A 26,122-nucleotide genomic window follows, 5' to 3' on the forward strand; every position below is an offset into this window, starting at 1 on the left:
GTTATAAAGTAATCCACTCTATCCATTAGTGGTTTAGACACTCACCTAACACATGAAAGATCACCAGATTGAGACTGGGATTGGTTGCATCAGGTATAAAAATCTGCCAAATCAGACATGCCACAGACACAGTGCATGTAAATATAAGGAAGTCACTGAGAGACGCTAGCTAGCTAGTTCAATAGCACCAACGTCTATTGTGGTATTAGTTTGAAGAGAAATCTTTTTTGGGAAATTGCTTTGAGCATAATTAATAACTTTAATCCAAAACATTTAAGAGCATGAATGGATCTGTGGTTAACTGTAGTCATCATTGCTATAATAATGCCAAATCTATACAGTTAGACTATACAAAACAAAGTCACATTATTACATCCTCACACAAAAATCTTTATTGTTGTTTTTTGTTTTTTTGTTTTGAAAACCATAACTTCCCCAACAGCTGATTTTGATATGGATCAGTAATAATACAGAAATACTTAAATATGAGATTACAAGTGTCTGCAAGTGTATTTTTTGGAGCGTGATCAAAACTCTGTACCAGACAGCCCTCCCATAAAACCTTCCCCAACACAAAGAAAGTAAAGGCAGAAGCAGGAGTCCTGTTAGAGAACAGCAACACAAAGAGCATGATATAACCTATGCCTTTAAACACGCCAGCTGTAACAGTCTGTCTGGCTTAGGAAAGGAACTCATTTGTTCTGTACATCGTCCCTGAGCGAATGGAGAACAAACTACACAGGCAGTCTGTACCTATAAACACTGACACATTACACAGCATACTGGATGTACTGACATTAATATGTGCCTTGTCACTTTTAATATACAGTATATATACAGAGATCCATATTCATAGCACAATTACGCCATGGTGTGGTAGGCGTGTTTGAGATTCATAACACACACACACACACACACACACACACACACACACACACACACACACACACACACACACACACACACACACACACACACACACACCCCCGTCCAGCGATCTTAGTGAGGACCTTCATTGACATAATGCTTTCCCCAGCCCCTTACGCTAACCATTAAAAATGAATGCCTAACCCTAACCCTAAACCTAACCATAACCTAATTGTAACCCTGACACTAAAACATTTTGAGCCTCAAAAAGGCCTTCAAACTTGTGTGGACCGGGTTGTGTGTCCTCACAAGTGACTGTGGTTCTCACAAGAATAGTAGAATGCAGATTTCAGTCCTCACAAAGATAGCTAGACAGGAACACACACACACACACATACGGCAACACATATTTATGACATGACTCATGTACATGGTAAAGGTTATTAAGACGCAATAAAAGTATTCAAATGGGCTTTGAAAGGCTTAAAACTATAAAAGATGTACAGATTGAGTTAGCACCATTTGTGTTAAGGTACAAACAAATACAATACGATTATATTCTGATAACAAACGGTTACATAGATCACTTTTGCAAACAAGTTTGGCAGGTTATTTTCATCTTAATCAAAAGAATTCCTTTTCTGAGACTAAAGGTTCAAGGCAACGTAATAAATGACTACCTTTACAGAATACAAGGACGGGCACATTTCTTTCTGTAAGAGCAGAATATTCCTTCCAGATTTTAAGCATTATATTTTTCAAAAACCAAACTCTTCAAATATTGCTACAAAATTGTGGCAACCACAATCATTAAAAGTCATTTTTCTCTCTCACCCATTGAAATACTGGTGTTTTTCTATCACAGAGGGATGTAAGAAAAGCAACTCTAAATTCGGACCTTTCATTGCTGCCGCTGCCAAAAACAGTCCTGGCGAGAAAATACCCTTTTCTCATCAACTGTAAACATCTAATGTGTACCATCAAGTTTATTGTTGGATACACTCCTGACCTCATACTGGAGTGGTTCTCCTGTTTCCTCCATCCTTGACATCTCTCTGGAAGCAGTTGTGGACTTGTAAAAACCTGGAGTCCCGCTCTGGGCTGTAGGGCCTTGCAGTACCACTTCCACCCTTCAAAGGGTCCCTGCTCAGGGAATAAAGGGATATACCGCCCACTGGCAAATTCAGCCCCAGCCCTGGTCCCCCCCCAATTCCTCCGCCAATCTTCATTCCCACTGGGGAGGGCTCACGGGATGGGTCACTTGACCTGGAACTGGAACGCGATCGCCTCCGCCTGTAGCGGTAACTTGGTATGCGAGAGTACGGCGAAGAGGATGAGGTGCTTTTGATGAAGTCACGTTTGGATCGGGAGCGCGTCTCTTTGTTTTTCTCAATATAAATGTTGACTGCAAGAACGCCCACTGACTCTGCTACAATGAAGGAGAGGGCACCGAAGTAGAAAGACCAACCATAGCTGTACTGGTTCTTCTTGTCCTCGTCTTTCTTGTCACTCGGGTCGCCGGCATTGCTGGAGATGTAGACGATGATGCCAATGATATTGCTCAGGCCTGAAGAGAGGATAAATGAGAGAAGGAATGCTGTTGTAGGAAAGGTCAAAACTGAGACTCTACATGTAAAGAAAATCAGTGTTTTTGCCATTGTCCTTTTGTGAGTGTGAGAAAGGTGCACTCTAATGACTTAAGGCATTTTTGAAGTGCACTGTATCTCAGAATAAAACCTGACCTTTTCCTTCTTTCACTCTCTTGCACTACACACGATCTATTTGTTGTCACCCTGGTTTTGATTCTTTATCTGTGGTACGCTGTCTGACTCGTCCTACCTGCAGCTACAAACAGGATGCCTGCACTGAGCAGGATGTTGTTCTTGCTGCTGTAGATGCGTCCAATTCCAACACACAGGCCACCCAACATCAGCAGGATGGTGCTGAGAATTGGAAACAGGCTTGATGCACGAACTATACCTGTTTAGACGAGAGAGACAGAGAGTGTGAAAATGTCTTGTCAGCACAATTGAGAATATAATGTAAACTACTTCAAAAAGAGAAGATAACCACTGTAAAGTGGAGCACAGGTGAAAAATATATACCCCCAATATTAGATTATATTACATACTGGCACACAGACATTATGTCTAATGGGTAAGAGAACTAACTAAAAAAGGACAACTACTACTGAAAGAAATACCATTAGTTTCACAGGTGTTTGATCCTAGACTACAGATACTACAGACCCAACTATCATACAGAGAAAACAGAGAAAACCCAAGCAATCAGATGACCCCCTCTGAGCAAGTGCTTTGGCGACAGTGGTAAGGAAATACTCCCTTTTAACAGGAAGAAACCTCTGGCAGAACCAGGCTCAGAGAGGGACAGCCATTTGTCGCGATCATTCAGGGGTGGGCGGAGGGAGACAGGACAAAAAAACACTTTGTGGAAGAGAGTCAGAGATGAATAATAACTAGGGATTAAATGCAGAGTGGTGCATAAAGACAGGGAGTAAAAAGGTGAGTGGAAAAGAAAGTGCATCATGGGAACCACCAGCAGCCTAGATAGAAGCAGCATGACTAAGGCTCACGTTATACAGCACTCACTATAAACTTCATGAAAAAGGAAAGTTTTAAGCCTAATCTTGAAAGTACAGAGTGTCTGTCTTCCAAATCCAAACAGGAAGCTGGTTGTGCAGAACATGGGCCTGCAGCCCGAAGGCTCTGCCTCCTATTCTACAACTTCCTGTTTAAAATATGTCAATCACTATGTTTCTCATCCTTTGTTGACCTTCTTTAACTTTTAGCGTCCCTCACTTTGTCAGACAGGTTCCAACTGAGAAAGGGATTTTTGATTAAACACTGGTGAAGGCTAGTGAAAATGAACTCAGCTTTCCAACAAATGTTCAATAATCTTCTAGGGTCCATACAACCTGTGTGCAGGCTAAAAGTGATGAAAAGAATGATTGACTGACAATGACCTTATGTGGCTGACAAGTTTAGTTTTCCACTAAAAAGTAATTCACTCATATTTCCAAGGTCCTTACTAAAACAGTTCAGCTAATCCATCACCATCTAATCAGTTAGAATCATTTTTTAATTTTTTACATTTCACCATTTCATTATTGCTTTAGTGAGCACCACATGAGGACTTAGCGGAACTGCTAACAGTAACAGTGGTTGTTGCCAAGGCCTCTGTTTTGTCTTGTCTTCTTTAGTCTGCAGGCTCTCTCTCTCTCTCTGCTTTGAGTGAGTGCAAGATTACTTACAGGTGCATAGAGTCTGAACAAAGCCCCACTGACTGTAGCTGCTGAAGTTACCTTTAAATGCTCACTGCTTAACACCAGAACATTGTCTGTGCTTCAGCAATCCTTTGGTTGATTGCAGTCTCACTTGCCAACCCAAGCCCAAGCCTTTAACACATTTTCTAGTCCAAAACTACAAATCCAAGTCTAACCCACAGGCTAGGCAGCTATACTGTAAGTTTTTATTTTTTACAGTTACTGCAGTACAGCACCACACATTAGTAAAATAACTGGAATCGTTTATTCGCCTTGTTTTATCATCAGAATTTAAACCGATACAATTTATCTTTTTCCCGCAAAATATAGAAATATAGTAATTTCTCTTTCTAAATGGTTTCAGTTAGCATATAGGCAAAAATTGTGATGGGTATGTTTAAAATAAAAAACTGTTTAATACTTGAATTGATGTCCAACACTTAAATGCCACTAGAGGGAATTTGTGAGCAGCCTAAAAGCTGAATAAACGGCAGTAGGTGACACGCCCTGCCAAACAAGCATCATTGTTGGTTTAAAATGGAGCACTGTAACAAAAAATAATTTCCCCCAGGGATCAATAAAGTATTCTGATTCTGATTCTGATTCTGATTACTCTTCCACGAGTGAAACAAATGAAGTGAAATAATGTCCAGTGGTTCAGCGCATAAAGGTTTTTACAGATACACAGTCCAGCTAGCATATTCAGCTGCCTTTAAAAAAAAAAACCATAAGGTAAGGTAAGTAAGGTAAGGTAACTTTATTTATACCTAAAGGCAAGGTAAATTTGCTTTACAGAAAAATGACAGCATTTGACATCCCTTTAAAAACACACATACCTAGTAAATATATAAAACTCACTGTGACACATACTTTAATATTTCGAATCAAAAACAGTTCTTATTTAATTCAGTGACAGCAACGGGGACAAAGCTATTTTTATAACGCTTTGTCCTGCATCTTGGAAATAGAAACCTCCGTCCTGAGGGAAGAAGCTGAAATTCACCCCTTAGAGGATGGGAACCATTTTTAAGGATTGATAAAGCCATCCTCTGTACCTGCTTAGAGTACAGGGAGGCTAAACAAGACTGTGGCTCACCTATCAGACGACTGGACCATCTCACTATCTGATTTAGAGAGTTTTTCTCTGTGACAGAGGTCTGACCAAACCATGCCACCAAACAAAAGGATAAAACAGACTCAATAAAAGAACGATAAAACAAAGTTACAATTTTTTGGTCAATGTGGAAATGAACAAGTTTCCTAAGGCAATAAAGGTGCTGGTGACCCTTTTTACAAACTGATTTGCAATTTTGATCAAAGTTCAGTTTTTCATTGATTATGGTCCCAAGATATTTATATGATTGTACTTGCTCTATTTTCTGACCTTTAATTAAAGTGACTCCGTGCCCATTTTGTTGTTTCCTAAAATCAACAACCATGTCTTTTGTTTTAGATATGTTCAGCTGGAGATAAGACTCCTCACACCACTGAACAAAGTCATCAATGACTGGACCGTGGTTAATTTCACCCTCTTTCAGTAAGCTGACAATAACAGAGTCATCTGCATATTTAATAATGACCCTGTTTTCATGTCTGCCCTGACACATGTTTGTATAGAGAGTGAATAATAAGGGCGATAGGACGCAGCCTTGAGGAGAACCTGTGGAGGAGAACACTGGGTCAGACAGAACCCCATTTATTCTCACTCTTTGTGACCTGTCAGTTAGAAAATCTAAAATCCAGCCCACCAGGTTTTTCCTGATTTCAAACTGTTCTAAAAGTCTTTTAATTAAAATATGGGGCTGTATTGTATTAAAAGCCGAAGAAAAATCAATGAAAAGAAGTCTTGCAAAAGTCCCTTTACTCTCTACATGTTTAAGAATTAGATTTAGTAAAGTCAAAAGTGCGTCCTCCACTCCTCTGTTGGGCCTGTATGCAAACTGCATTGGATCCAGCTGACCTTCAGTCTCTTTCATAATCACATTTCTGATGATTTTTTCAAAGACTTTCATGACAACTGAAGTGAGGGCAACAGGCCTGAAGTCGTTTAGAATTTTTGGACGACTAGATTTAGGGACAGGAACCACGACTGCTTCTTTCCAAAGAGAGGGCACATGTTGTGTTTGCAAGGATTTGTTAAAAATAACCTGAAATATAGGACTGAGTTCATCAGCACAAGATTTAATTAGGCGGCCACTAATATTATCAGGACCCTGGCTCTTATTCACATTAACCAAGTGATTCCAGAATAAATTTTTCTTGAGCTTATTGAAATTCATATTGTGGACAACACACGAAATGGTAACAGTTGCCTTGAGGCACAGAGCTGATCTGAAACCTGAAACATAAATAAATATTCAGTAAAATGATTAAATGCTCTGTAATTTTCAGTGCATCTGTTTGTTTATTTATTTTTAACAAGGGTATTAAGCAAAAGGCCAAGGCCAAATATGAAATCTGCTCTCATGTGGCCAAAGTCTGGCTTGTTTTGGACGGGCCTTATTACTCGGCACACAACACACTTCATTATCTCCATTGCTCCAATTGCTGTCATGACATCAGGCTTTTTATGGGAAAGGGATAGACATGCCATAACACATTAAGTAGCCTGGTAATAACTCTATCACATTCAAGAAAAAAAAGAAGGAAAGAGCAGGGAGAGAGGGATTAAGTGTTGGAGTGTTTGAAGATGAAGCGGTTGCAGTGACTTACGTAAGATGTACTCTGAGCTGTCTGTATCGTAGTCGTTATCCTCTGGAAAATGATTGATCCGAAAACAGCTTCCTTTGTTGATACCTGTGCAAAAGCCAAAAAACACACTGAGTGTGAATGTGAATGTGACTTGTGGCAGAAAGAGTCTGTGCAGGTTCGAAACTACAAAAATTAAAACAGCAATTTGGGTCTTCATGTTGAAAGTTAACACGAGAAGCTCAGAGATAAAAGGAGCCACACATCGACCGTTCACTCGATCAGCATGCAACTTTTATGAACCTGAGACAAATATGTTGCAGAAAGCTAAAGTCTATTCTCGGCAAAGTATATCTAACCGGGAGCAGACATGTCCTGTTTTCACCCATAACCATGTCAAAAACCATTTGAGGGCAGACCACTGTGGATCTGAGATTCTGAAGTTCCCAAGCCCTCGGGCACCTTCTATTCACCCAAGCTCTTCACTGAGAAAATCTTCCCTCCACTTTTAAGAGAATAAAACATTGGAGCATTATGAATATTGAAAGGTTAGACTTTGAATTTAAAGTCTGGCTCTTGAATTTCCTGCCTGAACTTATATATTAGAATTTATTAGAACTTAAATCAAATACACACAGTATCTTAATCCAAGAAATCAAACCATGCCTGTCGATTGTCAGCCCTGTCCCGTTTAATTCTGTAGATTTCAAATTGCTAATGTGAATAAATGTGGAAGAGTCGTCCAACATGCCAATATTACACTACAATTAAGGGGAAGAGATGAAGTACTGATATTCTATCCTAGTTCACATGCAGTAGATTCTTGAACTCAGGCATAAGCAATCAAGTGACATCTACCTTGTAGAACATGGGTGCATGTAAACAGTCCATAAGGAAGAGCAGCTGTTTTAGAGGGAGATGTTTCTAATCACTATTTATAATCCAAAAAGTCTGTCACTATTCAACATCAATTCTCCTTCACTTTGCCTGGCAGGGCGACAAAGTCAATAAGATGTGAGTTAACTCACATCTTATTGACTTTTCCAAACTTCAGCTATGCCAGTTGCTTGCTGTCATAGCCAATGAATCTGATCGCGATGGTGTCATCCCCAAGAGCTCTGTAAAGGATGGAGGATTGTCTTTCTTCCCTTCAAGTTGCAAATTTGTTATGACAGTCTTATTCCAGCATCCATGGCAGAATTGTTTAATGAGATGTTTTTCCAGTTTTACAGGCAAGAATGTCTCATCTTTTGACAACAATTCAATGTGCACTGTAGTCACTGGAAGTAGGCATAGGGGCTTCCACTGGGCCCGTGGAGTGTAGTTAAGAATTCAGCAACGAATTCTTTTCTGCCTTGAACACTGGCCAAGTCCGAGTCAAAATACTGTAAGCAAAGAAGTCGGCGTGGCTTCAGGAGTCAGATCTGTTGATCACATCAGCTTAAAGGGACAACAAGCTTTCAAGAATACACCCAGTGACATCCACTGACAGACCAGAATCACCAGGAAGTAATTCACTGTGAGCTTCTCATTAGTTTTCATCAGCTTCATCGCTGTTTTTTTCCCCCTCATTGCTAGGCATCAATGTCTTTGACAACTCTTTGCATTTCAGGTGTTTTTTTTAAATCAGTCTTAACTCTTTAAACCTCTTCAAATACTTATGAATTTCCTCATCTGTTTTTGTATTTGTATCACCACTAACAACTAAATAACTAATAATCATAGAAAGTTGCATCCACCTCTAACTGTAACACTCCAAACCTTATGTGCAATCATTATGTACATTTTATAATATGTAAAATACCTCATGTGAGGTGCACTTTTCGTTACGTTACATAGACATACACATAGCCTCTAAATAAATGCACTATTAAGTGCCAAACTCACTATAATTTACTATAATACATCAGTTAATCAGTTAATTGTGTTTAAATATTGTACTTTGTATTCCTATCCTGTCTTTATATTGTATTGTATTGATATTATTTAAGCCTTTTTTCTTGTACCATATGAGGGAGTATTGTCTTAATTTCATTACACTTGCATGATGACGATGAAGAGTCTTGAATCTTGAATCTGGAATGAGGTGCCTTTGATTTGCAGGCACTCATTAACTGTTACTGAACCTTACAATATCATAGACCAGCGTATGGAAATCTCCACCAGGTAGCTTTGAAGCCGGTTTTCTGCATCTACAATCTGTTATTCAGTGCATTCAAATGCACTGTTGCAAATACTGGGAACAGGATTTCCACTAATGTTTGAGCATTTGTTATTAGTTTGGTCAAGAGTGAGTTGAGGGTTAAAAATCAAAATCAGCACGAACACTGGCTGATTAGCTGCAATCACTGGCTGCTTCTTCTATGCCCAAGTGGCTTTACGCATCCTCAAGCTAGATCACGTTTCTATGATCGACAGCTCATTCAGATGGTTCATACATTTTTGGGATGGAAATGTTTTATGAGGCAGGACATGCACTTAGACAACGTGACACTATGAGTGCAAAGAAAACTTCTACGTTTCACATTTAGAGCTTATGTCAGTGTTGCCACCAGCGCACGGTTTTGATGTGCAAAATTTATGATTCTTAGGGTTAATTTCTGAGACAGCTGGGAAAGAAAATTAAAGTCAGGCTGTGATAAAGTGATGAAACATCCCTAACAGCCCAGATTCAGTCTGTTGGCTCCACGCTCTTAAATTCACTCTTTCAGTCTCTTTGAACACCCATTCTGTCTTTTTCTCTCTCGCCACAATCATGTCTGAATAAGCCACTTCACTTCCATTTTCTAAAACCTCTTTATCCACTCAGTTTTCTTTTCAATTTTTTTGTACCAAGAAAACTTGTTAAATAAGATTACTGTGTTACTCTAATGTATATTTGTTATATTTGTAAACATACTATTTTAGTGACACTGGATCAGTTTTTTGAGTGTGTAATCCAAAAGGTCTAAGGAGCAACAGGTGTAGAATATTAAAATTTCATATATAAAGTACACATATGTAGGGTTACAGTTGGATGTATAGCCCAGGAATGTTATATCAGTGTCAGAAAATTCAAAAATCAATAACATTACTATGATTATATGGCTTCTAGACTGAACATACGAGTAAAAAAATAACAACACAGCTGACAGCTAAAATGTATTATAATAAAAATGAAATAATCTACTCCACTGTGTTGCTTAATCCATTAGGAATCATTAAGAATTGATGACCTACCCTATCCTCCATTGCATGGGGAATTTCCCCATTCTATTTTACTTAAATAGCCCCAAAACAGTTTCCTCAAGGCACTTTACACTGTAAGGTCAAGACTACAACAATCAGATGACCACCTCTGAGCAAGTGCTTTGGCAACAGTGGGAAGGAAAAACTAATTTTTAGCAAGAAGAAACCTTTGGCAGAACCAGGCTTAGAGAGGGGTGGTCATTTGCCACGACCAGTCAGGGGTGAGGGGAGGGAGACAGGGGAAAAAAAGCCTAGACACACAGAGGATTCCGGGTCACCTAATCCAACCCTAACTATATGCTTTATCAAAAAGGAAAGTTTTAAGCCTATTCTTAAAAGTTGAGATGTGTGTCTCCCGAATCCAAGCTGGGAGCTGGTTCCACAGAAAAAGGTCTCAACCAAAGGCTCTGCCTCCCATTCTACTTTTAAATACCCTAGGAATATCTGTGTAACACACATTTTTGGAGAAATGGGGCAGGGATAGCTCAGTAGGTAGGGTGGTGGCCCCCATGATCGGAAGGTCGGGGGTTTGAATCCACTGAACGACTACCCTGAGGTACCCCTGAGCAAGGTGCCGTCCCTACACACTGCTCCCCGGGCGCCCAATGGCTGCCCACTGCTTCACAGAGTGAATGGGTTAAATGCAGAGAGGAATTTCCCCACGGGGATTAATTAAGTATACATTATTATTAAATGTTCAGCCAGTTTGGGAATTGTTTTGTTCAGCTACAGGGGCTGTGTTTCTCAGGCCATAGTTTTAACTTCATTAGAAATGGTTTTTTTAGTGTGCTTTGTGTAATATTCATATTTTATAATATTGTTCCTCAGCCAAACATCTGGGAGAATGAAAGTCATCTTTTCACCTGATATTTTGGTCTATCCACAGACAGTCATGGTGTCATGAATAAAATCAAAAATCAAGAAGCAGGTGCAGTTTAGAGCTAATTCCAAGGTGTCCACTCTCTGCACGTTATGCATCCAAGCTTATTCATAGCTTTGATCCATCCTGTGATCAATCCTGGCATGTTTTTAAGAGAGTTGTGAGTTCCAAATCGATAGCATACATTTCTGCCTGTTTTTTAAACTGTTGAGGCTCAGATATAAAACACTTGCATTAAAGCTGACAAAAATGTGTACGCTAACTTTTTCCCCCCAGACAGAACATTGATCTGGAATCAATAAGGGAAATGGACCTACAGACACAATCAATAATGACATTTCCTTCAGTAAAATCTTACCAATATCCAACCTGAGCTCCCCCCTCTGTATGTTCACTGTGGGGACAATACATTCACTGTGGCAGTTAGGTTAGACTTACTCCAAATATGCTCGACCTCATCTCAACAGAGTAAATTTATCTTGGTTTCAAAGAGCTCCCAGCAGCTTCTTTCTATGTTCTTTAGCACCAAATAAGTTTTTTTTTCTTGACCATAACACATTTGCCCATTTGTCTTTCACAGCGAGACTGTGCAAGTATCACAGTGTCTTTGATGTCATTTTAGGAGGACAGCTGCTGTGGGTGTGATTTTTGGTATTTTTACGTGGGTCCCGATTACTCCTGACACTGTGAATCAACAAATTATTAGCTGGTTAAAGATCTTGCGCTGTCCTTTCCTTCCGTCTCAGTCTGAATTTTTCCTTTCTCTGGTCCATTCTTTGTCCATTTTAAATATGTTCATACACTTTCACAGGTTAATAGTAAATCACAAGTGTACTCTTTTCCCCCCCAGTGATTACAGAATTTAACTTGTCAGCAGTCACAGGTGGATTCAGTTTTGCTGTATTTGGTTCATGTTGTTATTTTAGTGCATTCTTTCTAAAGTACGTTTTTGGCTATTCATAGGTGGAAGCACTCTTCTTGTCAACTTAAAAAAAAAATTAAGAAGTGATATAACTTTAAATCTTTTAACAAGTTCAGAACGGTACATTCACTGCTATGGTATAGTTGATTGTATGCATATAAATCAAACATTTGTGAAAGTAAAATAACCATATCAATATTTCATGCAGCAGCAGTAACAAAATGATCAAGGGAATGTCAGGAGAAAAGAAAAGAAAAGAAAAGAAAAGAAAAGAAAGCTCACTGGGGGAGGTATCTCCCAAGAGCCCCTGTGTCTGAGAGAGCGGGGCCCATCTTTTATTGCTCAGCATAGCTTCACCATAGCAACCTCCCCCCAGCAACCCAGAATCACATTTCTAGCTCTTCTCAGAGGACGCCTTTGACATCTTACTAATGCATTCATCAGCCAACACACACGCACACGCGCACACACACACACACACGCGCACACACACACACACACACACACACACACACACACACACACGAAAAACAACCCTAACCCTCATCACCACATACAAAGCCACATAACAGTTAACTAACCTTTCATGACCTGCATGAACTGAAAATTTAAAGTCAGACCAAGTGTTTGCTTGAATCTAGCGGTGAGTCCCTAAGTGTGAGTTTTTTACTTATTTCAGCATGACTCCACTTGTATTCCATTAGAGTTCATTATCCACCAGTGCTCACCTTCATCTAACCATCAGCTTGTTCTACAACACAAGGCACTCATAGATGTCTGTTTGCTACTCTTTGCAACATTAGCCAACATCTCCTGAGGCTCACCCAGCATCTATGCTGTTGAATTTACTTAATAAAACAGGATAGATTCCTTCGAATTATACACTAAGTTGTAGAAACTGAGAGACTTTTTTTTTTTAACGTTTCAGGAATGCATTTAGTACTACCGTTTTCAAGAGGCTGTATCCCAACTGACTGGACATGTTGACTTAGCCTGGGTTTGTATGCAGATATAGAGGTGTGCCACTAGATAGACTTACACAGTATTGCAGCAAAAGTGCTGATGTTCTCTATGCATGAGAGAGAACAAGGAAAAGAGCAAGATAAGTTGTGTTACTTTCAGTTCCAGGTCCATGCAGGTTGTAACACCCTTCTAATATTTTAAGCAGGAAATGAGAAGATGGTGCAGAGGGAAGATGTTTAGAACAGCGTGCACGTCTGCTTGAATCTCTTAGGAAGATTGAGAGAGGGAACATGTCTTTTGAGTAACAGGATTACAAGAAATCCATAAATAGCCAGGCTTTAAAAAACAAAACAAAACATGAAATTCCAGTAAAAGTAGTAATGGTAATGGTTGGTGCTTGGAGTGTGAGTTCAATAATGGCTGTATTCATCTCCACACAAGACAGACGCCTGGGTTCTGGGAAAATGCCTTGTCTCTTAGATCCCTCACCCCAACTCTTTGGAAAAGGCACTGTACCCCAAGTTGTTCTCCAAGTTACTGGTGGTAGCCTGCTTTGCAGCTTTGTAAATACATGTGAATTATGAAACGCAGTAAGGTACTTCGTCATTGACGAAAAAAGGCGCTTTGTTTGACGGAGCATTCTTCTATTGTTGTGAAGAATTTAATTGTTCTTCAGGTAAAAGAAAAAAAAAATCATTAAGACTGAGAATTTCAGAACCAATGGTAATGGACAGCGCCACAATCGAAGACGTCATTGGTGACTACTTCCGCGGATCAGGTGATTGTTTGCGTTTATTTTAAGTCTTTTCAAGGAAGCGGTCCGATGGACGGTGGATAGGTGTGCCTAAACATTAACGACCTTTTCTCACAACATGGAAAGGCGATCAGGAGCGAGATGCAGAACAGCTGAGGGAAACAACAAAATTCCCTGAAACAACAAGTCAGACGCTCCTCGGAACAGATTAAAACAAAGTCTAATACACCGGAAAGCGCTGCGCCCCCTCTGAATGCGAAAACTGGGATCATTCTTCCATGCTCTGCCATAGAAGCAAACTCACAGCATTAAATCGTATTCGTGTTCAATCCATCATCTCTCCGCTCTTTCCCTTTTCAGTGAATGTATAATTTACCTTAAAGGGGGGGAAAAGATGTAAAAGATTCGTTACGCACACACAACTCCTCCTTGGTGCGCAACACGAAGCTCTTTCACTCAGATTCTCGTAGAAAATATAATACTTGTGTAAATTATTAAATTATGTTTCATGTCATTCCATCAAAAAAGGGAGAATTGACTCTGATAATAAAGTTCAGAATCAGCATACTTTATTAATCCCTAAGGAAATTGTGTTAAATGGTTTGTTATAATATCACACAAACTGTCGCAGGTTCCAAACAAATGCGAACTTTTTTAGAAATTAGCAACGTTTCTGGTCTGGTCAGGTGTTCAGACTCGTTGACTATTTAATTAATCTCTGTGCACACCGTCACCTCCCCCACGTTAAAGCAAACATTCGGAAGAAATCAGGTGGCGCAACAGTGAGAAAATCGTTCATAAGCAGTCGAAATAAAACAAAAAAAAGTTTGGAAACTTACACAGTCACTGCATAAGGTACCAGACTTTGTTTACCTTCGATGCAGCAAATCCTCCACAGCCCGGAGTGCGTCAGGTCCCCTTTGACTTTCTTGGTTTGCATCTGGGTTTCGTCGGTTGTGGCATTAGTTGCATTGCAAATATAGGCTCGGGAATAAAGCCAGTAGTCGGTGCCGATGGCGATGGTCATGAGGCTAAAGGCGACGAAGGCCCCCACAATAGCCAGCAAAGTCTGAACCCCTCGGTCACACCATGCCATGGCGTCTCATAATGTGAAGATTCTCCACAGCAGCTTACGCACACCGTGAGGAGCGCACGGTACCAGTGATCATGGCTTGGGGGGAAAGGACTTGCGTGTCGATCCTCGTTTTGCTTAATTAATGCTCCACTTTCTCCCAAACTTCAATCGGACTTCAAACCAAGTTGCAGAGATTGATCGACCACAGCTTTCGTTTAATTCCTTACAGTGAGCTGGTGGTGTCTTCAATCCTGCAACAGGTGGAAATTTAACTCAAAACACACAAAAAAGAAGAAGAGAAAAATTCCTCGAACAAGTGCACTTCTTTTTTACCACAACATTTTGTAAATGACGTTTATAACCGCAGCATACATACGGATCACACACGGCTCAAGCTTCTTTACAGCTCAGTGTTCAAAATAAAACTGGTCGGTTTAACAATGGACGCAGCATCGCTCTTCCAGACCACACCTATAACGGATCTAGCCAATTGGAAACGGTGATGGTAACAGCTGTTAAATGAAGAAAACGTCACTCTACTGGCGGTCGTCATGTGCGGGTGGAAAACGGTTCTAGCTTTTACCGAGTGCACATAAAATGAAGAAATGATCAACAAGTGTACAGAAACGAACACGGTAATAACGAACACTCGTACACACGCACTGAAAACACGCACTGAAAACTGGGCTTCAAGTGTTTAAATGCATATTTAAAATCAAGGAAAAGTCTTTAAAAAACACGCCACCACTGCTAGGAGAGAGAGGGAGATGAGAGAGATTTGCTTTGTGACTGTGCAGGAACTTTAGAGTTGAAAGGATCACCAGTGATGAAATATTTCTGAAAACATCCATCAAAACAACTTTGAAGTCGGAGCAGTCAGCGTGCAACATCGCTGAGCTCGTAAGAGTAGAAAAGCAAGAGCAGATCTTTTCACAACGAAAAATCCACGTATCGTTTCTGCTAACTGATAAAAATCCTATAAAATTATCAGAGAATTCTGCCAGTTTTAGACTTTTTTCTCTCTCGTATTTTATCTTGAAAAATGCCACCGGACCCCTCCCATCACACATAATGCGATACAGTGTGATGCACATTTTCATCAAAACATAAACGTGTATTCATGTATTTAAATAAATTAAATATTTATTTAATTTGATTTTTTTGCAAATGTATTAAAATAAAGGCCAGCGTGATCCATGCCCCCCTGCCGTGGTCTTTTTCACACTAAACAAGAGAGAGGGGTCCATCCTTTAGTATAGATTCAGCTCTAAGATCCCGGACTCTGACTCACTTCCTGGTCCCTGCAGAGTGAGAGAGTGAGTTAAAAAAATTGTGTGTGTGTGTGTGTGTGTGTGTGTGTGTGTGTGTGTGTGTGTGTGTGTGTGTATAGGAAAGCCTGGAAATATGAAGTAGGACAGAAAAACGAGGATTAGAGAGCAAAAGATAAAAGCATGAAAACAGGAATGAAAGATGGAGCAAAATGAGAACAAAGAGGGTGGACAAAAAAAATGAGCACACGGAGAATGTGAGGACAATTTTGCATAAATACATTTACTGGGAAGCAAGTTGGAAGTATTTGTTCCACATTTTGGCATCTTATGCCACAGCACAGGCTAAGCTCTCCCTCAGATGGCTGATAGGACTGGAGTGCATCCACTGGTCTTTACTCAGTCGGGCTTTATCCTTAAAATGTTTCTTTTTAATGAAGTTTATGTGGACTTGGGTTACCATGACCTTACGTCCAAGATGGAAGGTCCTGAGATGTACAAAGCACCTCTGAAATACTTACATCTCCTTAACCTTCAATTCATTTATGCCACTATTGCAAGATACTATTGTGTCTTCACTTTGGATGTACCTTTGGCAAGTATCTCTGGCTCATGACTTGCACATTTCTGGGCTAAGCAAACTGATTAGTGGATTTTTTTTCAGTTGGTTTTGAATGCACATTTTTTTCTCTCCAATCTACCGTCACTTTCACCGGTCAGGGCAGATGGTCTTCCTCCCTGAGCCTGGTTCTGCCTGAGGCTTTTTCCTGTTAAAGGGGAGTTTTTCCCTTACCAAGTTCCTAAGTGCATGCTCAGTGACTGGCTATCTCCCCACAGCCTTGTTTCCAAAAACACAGGATGCTATGTAAATAACAGCAGAATGCAAAATTATGAATGTAATATTGTATAATATTGCAAGCTCTTGACCTCACTGTGTAAAGTAGCTTATGTTGTGATTTGGAACTATATAAATGAAACTGAACTGAAAGGTGAACACGAGACGATCACAGTAGGTGAGTGTTCAGAAGATGAGATGTGATGCTTCACATTGCATCATTAAACAGAAAACCTAGACTCTGAAATCTTCTGTACCGTCATGTAATAGAAAATCATCAACTATCTATCCTTTCATCTATTTTGGACTGTTTCAAATGCTTCCTTGTCTGCTGTCGCTTTCAAAGCAAGTCAGAGAAATTGGTCCAATTAACCGTAAGCTGAGACGAGGCTGGTAAAATACTGCATGTCTCTTAAAATAGTCGTGTAATGAGTCAAATTTATATTAGAGGTCTTGTACAAGTTGGAGTAGAGTGCTTGCAAGATTACCCAGATCATAAAAATAAAAAAGTAAGACATAAATCTTTGTCACGACTAAACAACTCAAATTTCCTGTTACTAGGAGTGTTTATTATCAAACCCTCGGCAGTTTCCAGTGGAGATCTTTTTCAGTGACGCAACCTTCTTCACTTTGACACGGGGAGGGGGGGGCAGACTGGTTTCCCAGCCAGACTATCTCACTGTACTGTAGGAGGTGTGTGTGAGTCTTCCCTGCATATGCTTGTTGTGGTTTGGATTCCAAGCGCATTGTCCTCGGGCTATTTTTGCATCCTGACAAGAGATGTCTGAGTACAACTGACATTTGAGCTTTTCAGCCCAGCCTGGCCAAAGTAAAGAGTGGATGAAGGCAAGCGACAATGAATTTAACCATTTTATTAAACACGTCTCGAGCTTTTCCCTCTCTCCATTTTGACAGTTTGTTCCTTTCTCTATTTGAGAGGATGCTGGGACAGCTCTTCATTTTATTCACTTTACTGATTTTTCATTTTCCAGCCTCCTTCATTTTCTTTTTTTCTTTTCATATTTTTCCATCCAGATTGTGGCCTTTGCCATCTATGACCTATCTTTGACCTTTCTGAGATTATCTTCTATATTTAGGTTTTGAAGTATGGTGTTTTAACTGCTTTTATTGGACTGTTTTTCAAGTAGTGTTGAGTAGCTGGCCTTTTCATTAGAGGATCCAGTGAAGCTGCCTGATGGACAGAATTAGAGAATGTGGAGGCTAATCAAGGAGGTAAATTGTTATTATCTTAGAAATGATCTTAGACTGATTTCTGCTAAACTGTAGTGCGAAGGCAGAAGCCTTCTGATTTGTTTATTTTTTTAATGTTTAGAAGCACATGAGAGAAAGTTGGCCTGGGTAAGATAGGAAAAAGGTCAGAGGCAAGAAAAAAAATTATATATGCAAAGAAGAAATGCACCAGCTGTGAAATGTGGTAAAAGATCAGCTTAAATTCAAAGAAACATTTTCTTAGGCTTCTGAGACCAAACAGAGCAGCCTGCATGTTATAAAGTGAGTTGTTTTATATCTCAGACTGAGACTGTAGCAATCAGCACAGCACAGGGATGACCTCTACTCAAATTTGGTCGTATATATTCTCTTCTATTGGAAAGTTAACATGTTATCAAAATGAAATCCATTTTTTCCTATTATTTTGTGAAGCCCATTTATTGTAGGCTATAACTACTTTAAACCAGTGGAGAAGTGTGCTGAATAAATAGCTACATTATGTTAAGGTTAATCTCAAAAAGGCAGCAATAAATATAACAGGTTGTTGATAGTTCTCAAAAACTGCCAAAGGACACCAACAGTCTTAAATATAAGAATCTCTGTACATTATAATTTCCAGTGACTTAAATAAAGGACGTGAGTATCTGTTATTCTGAAATAGCCTGCACCAAAAAAGGGTTAAAAGATACTGACCAATGTGCTCTGTGTCTATTGGTTCATGGTTAGCATTAAGCAAAGCAAACACATGCAGTCCACCTGCTGCAGTCACACGAGGAGCTGTGTGTGTGCAGACAGCGCCTGAAGCAGAAGAGAGAGATAAAGAGCATATGAGATTGGGCTAAAAGAAAGCAAACACAGACTTATCCGTCAGGCTGCCAGAGGCTGGCTGCGCCGTGACAAGCTGTACTTTACACCAGGAATCTTTCCTCTTTTGCCTATTTTTACCTCTTGCTTAAGAGGAAAACAGATTATTTCACCTTAAGTTGTATCCTAATGGTTTTAGACACATTTGCTATGTATGTAAGGCCTGCTACAATAAAGCCAGTTATGGCAAAAATCAAGTCCTGTGCTGACTGTGAGCTTGTCCAAGTCGTACTGTTCTTACTTCGTACTCCAACCACAGCTCCACCCAATCTCATCCTCTGAATTGGACAGTTGGACATTATTATTATAATATATGTTAGGATGAAAATAAGACCCAGATCTAATTAAAGCAATTTTTTTAGAATCACATATCACTTTTTCATATAATAGATGGATATGAATTCAACTGTCACATCATATGAAACAAGCTATAAAAGGACATTGTTTTCCCCATTCTCTGTTTTTGCTAGCCACTCAGCAAACTGCTGTATCAGCACCAATGCACCAAGCTTTAAGGGCCCTCAGTGTGCACATGTGTTCGCTGTGCTTGCTGACTTTTCAAACCTCTACATGTTTTAGGCTGGAGACTGTAAGCAGTGGGTGGTCTAGGGATTTTGAAGAGGGTGCATACTGGAGGTCTGATCTTCAAAGACTAATTTTCAGTTCCCTTGACTCCAATAAGACTTTGAATCTGGCTTCGACACTTGCGATTAAAGGCGTGACATTCTCTCTGAATATTTCAGGAAGCCAAAGCTGTTGCATCTTCAAAAACAGTTGCTTTGTCTTTAATTGATTTGACAGTTATTTGGTATTAAAACAAGCAACTAAAAGGAGTCATTTTGTCACGGTCCTGGGTCTCCTGACCCAGCGTTTTTAGTTCTTTGTGATTTTTGTATTATTGTACTTGTGTGTGATTTATTCTATGGCTTCTAGTTTTGATCCCTTGCCCTTCATGTCTCTCTGTGTCCCCTCTGTTCTGTGTAATTGTGTGTCTTTGCATGTTTGAGTTTCTTGTTTTCTGTCACTCTGCATTGTGCATTATGTTCTCATGGTTGGTTTTTTGTTACTCTCTCTAGTCTAGTCTCTTGTGTTCCCAGCTGAGTATTTCCCTGTGTATTTTGGTAAATGGTAAATGGCCTGCATTTGTATAGCGCTTTTCTAGTCCATAGGACCCCAAAGCGCTTTACACTACATTCAGTCATCCACCCATTCACACACACATTCACACACTGGTGATAGCAAGCTACATTGTAGCCACAGCTGCCCTGGGGCGCACTGACAGAGGCGAGGCTGCCGGACACAGGCGCCACCGGGCCCTCTGACCACCACCAGTAGGCAAACATGGGGTTAGTATCTTGCCCAAGGATATTTGGCATGCAGCCAGGGTGCAGCCTGGGATCGAACCACCGACCTTCTGATTAGTGGCTGACCTGCTCTGCCACCTGAGCTACAGCCGCTCTTAGACCTCTGCCTTATGGTTTATGTCTCTGTATTTCTTAGTTGCTGTCTCCACTGTGTCAAGTTCGCGTCTCTGTGTGATACTTCCTGTTTTACTTTGATGGTCCGTGTCTCATGTGAATGCGTCCTGCTTTGCTTGTCTCGTCAGTCCTGATTTCTCCCAGCTGTGCCCTCCTTCTGTGTCTCATTCCCCTCGTTACTTCCCAGTGTATTTAAACCCTGTGTTTCTCTGAGTCAGTGTCACGTCGTCCCTCATGCTGTGTGTGGATCTCCCTGTGAGTTCTTAGTTTATGGTTTCCCAGTTTAGTCTAGTTTTGTATGTTTGTTCTACCAGCAAATAAAGCTGTGTTTTGAGTTCACCTCCCCGAGTCTGTGAGTCCTGCATTTTGGGTCCAACTCCTGCCTGCCGCACAGCGATTCATGACAGTACGACGCGACCACAAAAAGGATCCAGCGGACTCAATGAGGAGGCGCCGCTTGGCTTTTGATGGGACCCGGTTGGTTCTTGGGGGTCCTCCGTGTAGCCGGTCGTCTTCGTTTGCCACTAACCCGTCTACTCACTTTTCTGTTTCCTCTCCACTGTTGACGCCTGCGACCCGGACCCGAGGAAAGCACCCGAGGCGGCACCGCGAGGAATACTATGAGCCTGCGAGCAACCAGCTCACGCCAGCACAGGCATTTTATAAAATGCTGGGGATTATCATTGTTCCCCCCAGTGCACCCAACATTTCCACACCGCAGCAGGAGCAACTGCAGCCGAGTTTTCCCACATCACCTTCAGCCAGCCCTTCTCCCTCTTCAACAGGGAAGCGGCAGACACCCCGCCAGCATTCACAGCCCCAACGAGGGCCTGGATTTCTTCCTGTACAGTCGGCTAGGGTGAGTGGTGGAGCTACTCTTTTGGCTCCTGCAGAAATAAAAACTGTTAATTCCGGGCCGGCTTGTTGTGTAAGCGGCACCGGAAATGAAAGAACTGCTTATTTTAAGGACAATTATTCTGGCCCATTGAGCCATTCAAACTGTGTCACTCCTGTTCCTTTCGAGCCTATCCATGAAACTAGGAAGATTGGTGTCTCTGTGCTCAATAACTCCAAGGATCCAAAGACTGTTTTAGACTCAGATGGTTGTGAGCTACAAACTGAAATGAAGGGTCCTGAGGGTTCGGTTAAAAATGAACTGTGTGTTCCCCAGCCCTCAGCTCAGTTAGCCGCCCGGCCTAAAGCCCAGTCGCCGCCTCCACCACCACCATCACTACACCCAGCCATTCAGGCTGCTACTCAGTCAGACATTCAACCCATAGCCCTGTCGTTAATACACTCTGTAGCTGAGCCACTAGCTGCCCAACCCGCAGCCACTTCAGCCACTCCTCCACCCGTTACACCTCCACTACAACCGTCACTGCAGTCTCTAGTGCAGTCTCCAGTGTCCCCAGCGCAGTCTCCAGTGTCCCCAGTGCAGCATCCCTTAGCACAGTCATCCACTCAATCACCAGCTCCACTTTCCCCTCAACTATCACTACCACCTCTAGCTCAGTCTCCTGTGCACTCACCTCTGGTTCATTCTCCTGTGAAGTCATCAACTCCACTGCCTACTCCACTCTCACCACCTCCGTTACAACAGACATCAGTTCAGTCCCCTGTGCCAGTGCAGACGCCCTCAGTTCAGTCTCCCGTGCAGTTATCTACTTCACCACCATCAGTAGCTCAGCTCCCACTCTCATCCGCATCTCCAGTAGCTCAGCTCGCACCTGAACCATTGGCCCAGTCCCCGATAGCAATACGGTCTTCTGTTCGGCTTAACATTCAGCCAGGGGTCCCAAACCTCTCTGGCTCTACATCAGCTCCTGCTGGAAGCTCGGATGAGCTCATCCAGGACTCCGCGGCTCCCACGCCGCCATCTACCTCGTCCGCTGGGGGTTCCAGTGAGCCCGGCCAGCACCTCCTCGTCTCCGCTGAAGGGCCCGAGGGGCCCGTTCAGCCGCCCGTCTCGTCAGCTGGAGGGTCCGAGGGGCCCGTTCAGCCGCCCGTCTCGTCAGCTGGAGGGTCCGAGGGGCCCGTTCAGCCGCCCGTCTCGTCAGCTGGAGGGTCCGAGGGGCCCGTTCAGCCGCCCGTCTCCGCTGGAGGGTCCAAGGGGCCCGTTCAGCCTCACGCCGCATCAGCTGGAGGGCCCGAGGAGCCTGTCCAGCCGCCACCTGCGACCGCCTCGTCGTCGCCTGGTCCGGCTGCATCTGCCTGTGCTTCTGCTACGCCTGGGCCGGCCTCTGCCTGTGCTTCTGCTACGCCTGGGCCGGCCTCTGCCTGTGCTTCTGCTACGCCTGGGCCGGCCTCTGCCTGTGCTTCTGCTACGCCTGGGCCGGCCTCTGCCTGTGCTTCTGCTACGCCTGGGCCGGCCTCTGCCTGTGCTTCTGCTACGCCTGGGCCGGCCTCCGAGTCTTCGTCCTCGTCTGGTCCGGCCTCCGAGTCTTCGTCCTCGTCTGGTCCGGCCTCCGAGTCTTCGTCCTCGTCTGGTCCGGCCCCCGCGTCGCCACCGTCTGGTCCTGCCTCGTCTGGTCCTGTGCCCACCAGGCCATGGCCAGCACGCCTGAGACTGGGGGGCCGCCGCTGCCTTCCGCGCGGTCGGCCCCCTGAACTGCTCCGTCGTCGCCGCCGCCGCTGCCTTCCGCGCGGTCGGCCTCCTGAACTGCTCCGTCGTCTCCTTCACCGCCGCCGTTGCCTTGCGCACGGCCGGCCCCCTGAACTGTTTCCACGTCGCCGCCGTTGCCTTGCGCACGGCCGGCCCCCTGAACTGTTTCCACGTCGCCGCCGTTGCCTTGCGCACGGCCGGCCCCCTGAACTGTTTCCACGTCGCCGCCGTTGCCTTGCGCACGGCCGGCCCCCTGAACTGCTCTGTGTTTGGGTTGTTTTCTTGGGCTCCGGTGTTTGCTGTGCTCTTCTTTTGTTTTCTGTTTTCCTGTTTTACTTTGATGGTCCGTGTCTCATGTGAATGCGTCCTGCTTTGCTTGTCTCGTCAGTCCTGATTTCTCCCAGCTGTGCCCTCCTTCTGTGTCTCATTCCCCTCGTTACTTCCCAGTGTATTTAAACCCTGTGTTTCTCTGAGTCAGTGTCACGTCGTCCCTCATGCTGTGTGTGGATCTCCCTGTGAGTTCTTAGTTTATGGTTTCCCAGTTTAGTCTAGTTTTGTATGTTTGTTCTACCAGCAAATAAAGCTGAGTTTTGAGTTCACCTCCCCGAGTCTGAGTCCTGCATTTTGGGTCCAACTCCTGCCTGCCGCACAGCGATTCATGACACATTTAATTAATAAGTGATGAGTCAGACTTTATTTTTGTTGTATTTTTGTTTTGCTTGTTAAAAAGAACACCCAGAAGGGTTTACCTCTCCTATTAGCAGTCTGTTTTGCACACTTCTGTGCGGCTAGACCGCCTAAAGCGCAACAGTGAGACACATCTGCGACCATGAACCACAACATCCACTGATTGATACTGACTGGCGACCTTAGTTGCATTTCATATATCTTGTTTTTGTTTCCAGCAGTTTAAAATAAATAGATCAAAATCCATAAAAAGAAAATGTTTTGACCGAGATTCTCTAGTTTTGAATCCATCACCCTAAATATTTAAACCAGCAACGCAGCATAATTGTTATCATTTGCTTGCTAACTATTTTTACATGCACCCACAGTGCACACAGGCCTACACATAGACAAAAGTATGGCAATATGTAAAGAAACCACACCTCGTCGTCTAACACCTTCATCACAGCCACAGAAGAAACAGCTTTGTGATTCTATTTGAAGTTTCTGAGGCCTCTCTTTTTGATTTTTTCTCTTTTTTTCTGTCTCCAGTTTTAATGAGTAAACATACCTCAGTGATTTATCCCACAGCGTGCACATTCTGACCTATTCTCAGGACCAGTGTTTTAACTTCCAATCAGCTTTTGAAAAAATGGAAGCAGTGCAGAGGTCCAAGTGTTTGGTGCTTGTTAGCGACATCCCTCGAGGAATTAATCTCTGTTGGATCTGCTGTTGTTTCAGCTCAAAGAAAAATGTTGCTTAATAGTTTGTTTTATTCTTTTATACAACAACTTTCTTACTCTCTTTCTTTTTTGTCTTTGCTACATCTGAGAAGAACTTCGCTCGATTTTTTTTTAAAGAGCAGGGGGTTCACAGTTGGAGTGAAACTAATTGTACGACCACTGAGTGAAAAAGAGCTAATCAGTTCCTTTAGTTTTATGCAAAACACACACAGCCACAGTCTTGTTTTCATCAAGTCAGAGGACATTACATCGACTTACATTCTTTTCCTCAACATTTAGCCCAACCACGCCTGCCCGTGACCTTTAAAAACTAACTCTAACCTTTAAATCAGGTTTTCCTTCTCATGCTTTCATATTTTATCCAGTTTAGTATTTTACAAAAAGACTTTATAAGAAAATATTGAGAAGCATATGGTGTAATTCATTTAAAAAGTTGGTTGGATATATTATCTATGCAGCTTTTTTAAAATCCATCTGGTGGCATGTGGCTAAAGGAAGAGCCTATGAAAGTTTCAGCTTGATTTTGATTTTACTTTCTTTAATATTTCAGGTTTCCTTAATAGTTTGTGCATTGGCGTTAACATAGGGTTCAGCATCATTTCCTACACCCAGATCCTGATGTTCAAAAAAAAAAGAAAAAAAGATTTGCATGACATTAATGAAAACAGATGATGCACACATTGATTTGCATAGATGTCAATGCTACACCAAATTGTCCTGAGTACCCTACATGTTTAGTAAAACATTTCGGATATTAAAATGCAAGGCGATGCCCCGTTATTTTTAATTTTTTAATTATATTTTGCCTGATTTAGGTCTACATTATATCCGCCAAACACCTTGTACACATTAAAGTACAAGACTCAAACTGTGAGACTCGATTGTTCTCTCCTCATTGAGTCTAGTTTCCCATCGCTTTAGGATAATATGTGATTTTAATTTCACTCATATGATTTCAATATGCAATCAGCACGGTGGCACGGTGGTTAGCACTGTTGCCGCACAGCAAGAAGGTCCTGAGTTCAATTCCAACATCAGGCCGGGGTCTTTCTGTGTGGAGTTTGCATGTTCTCCCCGTGTCTGCGTGGGTTCCCTCCGGGTACTCCGGCTTCCTCCCACCGTCCAAAGACATGCAGCTTGTGGGGGTAGGTTAATTGGATAACCCAAATTGTCACTAGGTATGAATGTGAGTGCGAATGGTTGTTTGTCCCTGTGTGTTGGCCTTGCGACAGACTGGCGACCTGTCCAGGGTGTATCCTGCCTCTCGCCCTATGACAGCTGGGATAGGCTCCAGCGCCCCCCGCGACCCTGAAAAGGATAAGCGGAAGTGAATGGATGGATGGATTTCAATATGGATGTGATTTTGTTACTCAAAAAATATTGTGTGTTTTTCCATCCAGCTAACGTTTACTGCTGTTGCCAGTCAACTGCTTTCCAGATGGTACATAATGGTGGATCAAAATCTGATGGCCCATTTTTATGTTCATAACTTCATCAATTTTGGATCCCCAAACCCCCTGGCTGACATGCAGCCTCACTGTATGCACTCACTATTGTTCATCTCTGGTGACCCCCTCTGTAGATATTGATGAACCACAGAATTTTAAATCTGGAGTCATCACTCCAGAAATTGTATGTCTATTTCTTGTGTGATTTGCGATGCCAGAGGCTTTTCTTCCTTTCTCATTGTTTCCCTTCCTTCTTGACAGCCACCCTTCCACTGAGACCATTTCTGATGGGGCTTCAGGGAAAGGCAGGGATCAACTGAAAGGTCAG

The 26,122-nt window shown here is 42.2% G+C and overlaps 1 protein-coding gene across 3 annotated transcripts; it reads right to left on the bottom strand.

Moving 5' to 3' along the window:
- Positions 1-412: 412 nt before the first annotated feature.
- On the bottom strand, positions 413-15,065 carry LOC309708417 (voltage-dependent calcium channel gamma-4 subunit-like). 3 transcript variants are annotated; one of them, XM_082536445.1, is made up of 5 exons: positions 15,037-15,062; positions 14,459-14,911; positions 6,863-6,946; positions 2,707-2,847; positions 413-2,434 (listed from the first exon to the last, which is right to left on the bottom strand). In XM_082536445.1, the coding sequence occupies exons 2-5, from the start codon at positions 14,679-14,681 to the stop codon at positions 1,878-1,880; spliced, it is 1,005 nt and encodes a 334-aa protein (XP_082392571.1). In that variant the 5' UTR covers positions 14,682-14,911; positions 15,037-15,062; the 3' UTR covers positions 413-1,877. The 3 variants fall into 3 exon arrangements, with proteins under 3 accessions (XP_082392571.1, XP_082392572.1, XP_082392573.1); XM_082536446.1 differs by having other exon boundaries at positions 14,994-15,037; XM_082536447.1 differs by lacking the exon at positions 6,863-6,946 and having other exon boundaries at positions 14,459-15,065.
- Positions 15,066-26,122: the final 11,057 nt, after the last annotated feature.

Source organism: Aulonocara stuartgranti, assembly GCF_965226115.1.
Source record: "Aulonocara stuartgranti genome assembly, chromosome: 6".
Lineage (NCBI taxonomy): Eukaryota > Metazoa > Chordata > Actinopteri > Cichliformes > Cichlidae > Aulonocara > Aulonocara stuartgranti.